The sequence below is a fragment of the Carassius auratus genome, unplaced genomic scaffold (genome assembly GCF_003368295.1).
Source record: "Carassius auratus strain Wakin unplaced genomic scaffold, ASM336829v1 scaf_tig00215912, whole genome shotgun sequence".
In the NCBI taxonomy this organism is placed as follows: Eukaryota; Metazoa; Chordata; class Actinopteri; order Cypriniformes; family Cyprinidae; genus Carassius; species Carassius auratus.
The window spans coordinates 1,338,444-1,345,000 of record NW_020528306.1 but is presented as its reverse complement, the minus strand read 5'-3'; the positions used below and the strand labels follow the sequence as shown (position 1 = coordinate 1,345,000).

Sequence of the window (6,557 nt, the reverse complement as noted above, 5' to 3'; positions counted from 1 at the left end):
TTCAGCTTTTTCTCACAAATGATTTGTCATTGTTTAAACCTTTTGTCATGATTCCAACTTTTATGTCATAATTATGTATTCTTATCTCATAATTATGACCAATGTCATAAATATGATTTACCAAAGCATGATTTTTATTTCTTATGTGGCAGACATGGGCTTCCGTGGGTTTTAAGTGTCAGTGTTTATTTGTCAGGAACATTTCATCATGTTGTTTATTTGTAGTGATGAATTCAGTCTTTAGTCTAATTCAGTCTTCTTTAACTCCAGTGTCTATAGCTTTTTGGTCTATTTGCCAACCTGTTCTTTTTAGGACAGGCTTTCACTATCATGCTGGTTTATATCTGGAGTAGAAGGAACCCTTATATCCGCATGAACTTCTTCGGCCTGCTCAACTTCCAGGCCCCATTCCTTCCCTGGGTGCTCATGGGATTCTCACTGTTACTGGGCAACTCCATTGTTATTGATCTCCTGGGTATGTTAACTTTTGTCCCTAAATGCTCATGACAAAAGTGCTGACTTTTGATATGATTTTGCATAAACATTATGACAGAATGCAATTTTTGTTTTCTTAAAACGAAAAAAAAAAAAACTTACTTACTCCAAACTTTTGAACAGTAGTGTATAGATTATGATTGTGTATAAATAGGGATTGGTGTAGGACACATCTACTACTTCCTGGAGGATGTATTTCCTAACCAGCCCGGAGGCAGAAAGCTTCTTACCACTCCAGGAATCTTGTGAGTATTACTATAAATATTTGAAATATTATGTTTTTCTTTTTATCATTTGTTTGCCTTCAACACGGAAAATTAAATCTGATATATTCATTAATGTTTTGCAGTCGAGTTTTGTTTGACATGCCTCAAGAAGATCCAAATTATGCCCCTCTTCCAGAAGACCAGAGTGGGATATCCCAGAATGGACAAGGTGAAGAAGATGATGGGCAAGGTCAAAATGACGAAAACTGAAGGTTTCTATACCACAAAGACAACAATAAATCTTGTCTTGCTATTAGAGTCCTCCTTGCTTTACTTGGGGAAGTTTATGTCTGCATGTCAAGGTTTGTAAGTCAGTTTGTGTAATGGAAGACACACTTTGTTAACAGGGTGATGCTTTAGCACACGTCCCACTGTGGATCCAGGAAAGCCGGAGACTATGGCCACCTCAGTGCCTTTGTGTACACAATAAATGGATCCAAATTTTGCATTCAGTGCCATGCACATCACAAACAAGTTTTCCTTTGTTATTTTTGTTCTGGAAGAACAATGCCTTTCTGTTTTACTTCACACCACAGGGTTCGAAACAATTGCCATTTTCTCGAAGACTTCCATTTAATGCATTTTACAAAGTATTGGTGGATGGAAGGATTGGAGTTGAAAGAGAAGCCAGATTCAATCTCCCAAACTATAATCCATCATTTTGGAGGGGGTGCAAACTCCACAAGAGGGCATTTTCCTGGGTACAATACTGTGCCGTATCTCTTTCTCCACAACACAGTCAGTGGTGAGACAGTTGGGACACAATCACAAATGTGCCGACTATCTGAAATGCCAAACTGAACTGCAGACTATGCATTTTCAAGCCTGTGGCCTTTTGTTAGCACAGCACCAATGCGAAAACACAAAAAGCTTTATGCAGTGGAACTGAAAGATGGATTGCCTGGAAGAATGCGCTCCACAAAAAGATTAAATTAACTAAAAAGCACAGATGTATGTACATGTGTTTTTCTCTAAATATGAATACAAATACATTTGTTTGTCTGAATGCTGATGAATTAAGTTTTCTGTTGTATTATATTGAAAATTTGATTGCTTGTTGGAGATTTCTGCTTTACAAATAAAAATATGGCTTATATTTTTATACCCATATCCACAGCACTGAAAGTGAATAGATTGCAAGTTCAGAACAATACTGAGACTTTTATTTCTTAAGGCACTAGTCCCACTTGCCCCATTGGGACGGTCATCCCAAGCTTTTGAGAATGAAAAAAGATTGTCTTAATTTTATTTAAAAGCACATTATGTTTACAAAATGCCATCTATACACAAAATGCAAAACAAGACAAATAAAGATGCCATAAAATGTTCTCAATTTCAAGACAAAGACGGTCTGTCTCCAAGATGACATACAGTGGGTACAGAGGAAGGTCAGGCCAGACTGAAAAAGATGTTGCTTTATTTACAGTGAGTAACTCTGATATGAACTGGCCAGTGGAATGTCTCTATGATTTTATGTCAGTAATGCCAGGTTGCAGCTCTATTACTATTTCCTCTTCAGATTTACATAGTTGTGGAGGGGGCTGTTATTTTCACCATGCTGGGGCTGTGTTTGCAAGTCGTCTCATTCGCCTGAAAGAGAAAAAGTTTGATATGAAACGGTCACAATATCTCCCAAATCTGTACAAAGCAGTATTATTAGTCTTAAAGAAATGATACATGGTCATTGACATATGGTTTACCTAGTTTGTCTTGTTGGTGAACACCTGCTATGGGGCAAAATGCTATCTTAAGTGAGGCAGTTAATTCTCTCTCACCTTGTGTTTCTGTCCTGGTCCCTGATCTTCTTCTCCATCTCAGCATCTGTCAGTGTCTCCAGCAGTGGACACCATTGGTCAGCATCACCTGTGTTTCGGATGGCAATCTCCACTGTGGGGAGAGGATTCTCACTACAAAAAGACAAAACACAGCATGTTAGACCCAGTTCAGAGACCAGTTGTTCTTTTGAGTCTGTTCTTTATTAGTAGGTTCACAAAAATTGGCTAAACAATTTATGTCTTCCTCCCAAAGGAAAAACATGACCCTTCTGATGAGTTTTGTAATGTCCCAGACATAAGACACTGTCTGAAAAGATGTCAAAACTTGGAGAAAGTTCACATTTGTTTACAAGTTGTTCACACTTTCCTATGGTCTTGATCATATAAACAGAAGAACATTTAATTGAGTCACTCACAAAATTTCTCTAACCATATGTGGACTATACTTTTCTGTGTTTTAATCAACAAACAGCAATTTAACAACACACAAACACTTCACTTATTACGTTAAATTTTATCATTATCAGTGAATAACCTCTAAAAGAATTCATGCTTGGCTAGGATTGTGTTAAAGTGTTTCTTAATAAAGGATTCGAGTGTGCACGAGTCTGAACCTGAAGGCGTAGGTCCTCTGATGCCAGCTGAGCTGACCGCGAATGCTGTATGCAATAGTGGTGACAAACTCTCCTCCCAGGCCCAGCTCGGAGCACAGCTTCAGAGCAAATGTCTCCGGAGAGTTCTCCTTCTCAGACATGTCCCATTCAAACTGGTCCACCAGAGAAATGTTCCCGACATGGATGTTTAACTACAGAGATAGAGAGAGAAATCAACGACAATCAAAAACTATGATAATCTATCAATCTTATAAAAATGTTTCTTGAACTTCTTGAAATCAGCATTTTAGAGTGTTTGAAAGATCATAAATAAATTGCATCTTAAAATGTAACAAAACACAACAGAATAATAATTTGTTGTATAACAGTTCTTTGCTGTAATTTTTCAGCAAATAAAAAATGAGCATTAGAAACATTAAAAAAAATGTATGTTCAGCATTGTGTTTCCATGCATATCACCAGATGGTCAAAATAACTGAGTAATGAGATATGATGCTTAAAGATGACACTTGACAGATTGACACATGTACCTTAATGATGACTCTCTGGTCCATCTGCTCATCCAGTATGCTGTCTGTGGGGTAGGACTCTATCTGCTGTCTGATGGCCGAGGCAATGGCTGGAACAAAGGTCAGTGGGCTCAGATCCAGATCGTCACAAAGGATTTCAGCAAACATCTCCGGAGTCATTAGCTTCTCTATCGGGACAAAGAAAATATTAAGAGTTCAGGCCCTTGTGTAACGAGGAATAAAAACCTTCAAAAATAACTTCAGTGAATGCTGCTCTGGAAGTATGTAAAGGAGTCTACCATTCATGTTCCATGTGAAAGCATCGCGCAGCTTCTGCCCGTCAATCTCCATGTCCAGACGGATGGGCACCAGGATCTCAGGCTGAGTGGCATTCTCATGAATGACTGCAGGGTCATGATCGTCAAAGCTGTAGCAGCACAAATCCAGGGGACAAACGGTGAGAAAATGAAACTAGTGAAATTATATACAGGGGTACAATACAATATTCACCTTGAATACACCGTTTCTACAAAAATCACACACAGAGAGCTCCACAAATAAATCCAACATCCACAAAAGAGCTGTAATTGCTACAAGTTTAAACACAAAATGCAAAAATTCTGGTTTTATGATCATGAAACCTGAACAGTCGGAGATGAACTTTAACATCTGCCCTGGCCAGACAAATCCCCTCCAAAATATCTCAGACAACTTGCAGATGTTTTGAAGCTGAAGACGTCTGAAAAGTTGTATGAATATATTCTAAGAAAGGCAGAAGCTGTATTGAATTCAAATGGTGGTAAAACATCTTAAAGAAATACTCCCCATTTCCCAGGTGCTCACATTACTTTGTCCAACCAATGTATATATCAACTTCCACAGTATTTTTTTGTCCATGCAAAGTCAATGGGACCTGAAATATCTTCTTTTGTGTTTCAAAGAAGGGCATACAGGTTTGGAACAACTTGAGATGGCATTAAAGGAAGACAGCATTTGCTTTTTTGGGTAAACTATCACTTTAAGCAGACATAAAACAACATTACGGGAGTCATGATATTTTCACATGCTATCATAAACTGATGAACTTCTGAGTCCATCACTTTATGAACAGTGATGCTCAGCTCAATGTGATGTTGAAAGATTAGGCCTATTAGAAAAAAAGTCTCACCAGAGCGGGAAAGTCCTTTTTTTGTCCCGTCCCAGTCGATTGCGGTTAATGGTGGTGGAGCAAGGCACAGCGTCCAAATGATGGGAACTATTGGGAAGAGTGGGCACCCACTGACTGTTCCTCTTGGCTTTCTGCTCCCTGTGAAGGATACCATGGGTTAAAGCAGATGTGCTGTCATTCAACAACAGCTGGATAAAACAAAACATATTACCCTATAATAAACAATGTTATTGTCCACTGGTGTGGATGCAAATATATTTATTGTTACAGTTGTCTTAATAGTTATTCTTGGTGTGAACGGGTCTTATTCTATACTAATATTAAATATTGCACCATAAGACTAATTTCCTCACTCATGCCATAACCTGAAAATATTTACAGGGCAGTTTATAGGCAGTTTCTTATTTAGATGTTTAGTAAAATAAAATGTGAATGATGTTTATGAATTGATAAACTGGTGCATAAAATAATTAAATGAATTTTTCTTTTGGGTTGTTTGTTGAAAGAAAAAATCATAAATTAAGAAATTTATATGAATGTAATTTATCCCTTGCAAAAACACAGAGGAAAGGAGAACCCCAATGAAAGATGCTTATTTGCACTGAATGTCTTATTTTAATTATCTACATAATGTAACAAGAGTACAATAACAATCAATGATGATAAATTTACATTTTTGTAATTTGTGTAATGAATAAGAATCTTCTGTAATGACCATGTTCAAATATGAAGCCAGTGTGAATGCATTTTCTATATAGCAGGTGAGGAATGGTTTTACCTGAGATAGGCTGGAGGTTCAGTGCTGATGGACACAGCCTTGTATTTCTCGTCGTGCCCCTCAAAGATCTCCTCGACCTCGGAGGCCTTCAGCAGCGTCACACTGGTGGCTAAAGTGGTGTAACCGTGATCTGACACAAAACATTGCTTATACTGTAAGAGAGAAAGTGCCACCTCCAGCTAACTTTAACCCTTGTAGGTCCTCAGGCCTGTTATCAAATGTCTACACAGTGAGTTCACACTTACCGTGAGATGATGCTACTATCTTCTTCCTCTCCTCTACTGTCGCTAGTCTTCTTGACAGAGATGGGTAGCGCTTATATAAAGACCCTCTGAACATACGCAAGTAATTTCCCACCTAAACAGACACATAATGAAACAGGTCTGACTGTAACGTTAGTTCTGTTAGTGAACTCAGTGAAACCGCAGAGCACAGCCCTAAACTTGATGTGTGTTAGCAATATTATACCGACTGACAGTAATCTTAGCGAACTAGGTGTTGTATTAGCATTTAATGCAAAGCGATATGAATAAATCATCGTAAATACATTAGTGCGTCCTATTACACACCTCTGATCCAATCATGTAAAATTCTCCATCCTCCTCCAGCTGGAATTTAATAGGTTTCTGTCCGTATGTTTTGCTTAACGCCATGTTGAACGTTAGCGCAACTCTTCTTCTTTAACGTTTTATATCGGTTGGCTTTTGCTACATATACCGCCACCTACTGGGACGGAGTGTGGAGCGTTGATATTATGGGAAACATTGAATAACAAAACAATTTTTTTTTTTTTTTTTTTTTTTACATATTATTTATTAAATCCATTTTTTTTTTGCGCAACTCGTTCCAATGAACGTGTATTAGCGAGCGCAGGAAGAAGACGTATGCGGGCTCTGAATGCTTTACAAAATGGATTAAATTTTTTTAAGAACTGAAAATGGTTAATATTGTT

General features: G+C 37.9%; 2 protein-coding genes across 5 annotated transcripts in view; one reads left to right on the top strand and one right to left on the bottom strand.

Moving 5' to 3' along the window:
• The window catches only part of derl3 (derlin 3), a 4,744-nt gene extending 2,655 nt beyond the window's left edge, over nt 1-2,089 (top strand). Inside the window, exons 5-8 of one of the 3 annotated variants that reach the window (XM_026261687.1) lie at nt 280-475; nt 650-740; nt 845-973; nt 1,298-2,089. In XM_026261687.1, the coding sequence (XP_026117472.1) occupies nt 280-475; nt 650-740; nt 845-971 (414 nt within the window). In that variant the 3' untranslated portion in view covers nt 972-973; nt 1,298-2,089. Of the gene's footprint in view, nt 1-279; nt 476-649; nt 741-844 lie in introns of all 3 variants that reach the window. The other 2 variants (XM_026261686.1, XM_026261685.1) reach the window with 2 other exon arrangements.
• Nucleotides 1,991-6,317, bottom strand: LOC113096330 (SWI/SNF-related matrix-associated actin-dependent regulator of chromatin subfamily B member 1-A-like). 2 transcript variants are annotated; one of them, XM_026261684.1, is made up of 9 exons: nt 6,175-6,317; nt 5,851-5,962; nt 5,606-5,714; nt 4,828-4,965; nt 3,959-4,086; nt 3,681-3,847; nt 3,151-3,341; nt 2,537-2,668; nt 1,991-2,351 (listed from the first exon to the last, which is right to left on the bottom strand). In XM_026261684.1, the coding sequence occupies exons 1-9, from the start codon at nt 6,256-6,258 to the stop codon at nt 2,312-2,314; spliced, it is 1,101 nt and encodes a 366-aa protein (XP_026117469.1). In that variant the 5' UTR covers nt 6,259-6,317; the 3' UTR covers nt 1,991-2,311. The 2 variants fall into 2 exon arrangements, with proteins under 2 accessions (XP_026117469.1, XP_026117468.1); XM_026261683.1 differs by having other exon boundaries at nt 5,606-5,735; nt 6,175-6,316.
• Between the last annotated feature and the right edge of the window lie 240 nt (nt 6,318-6,557).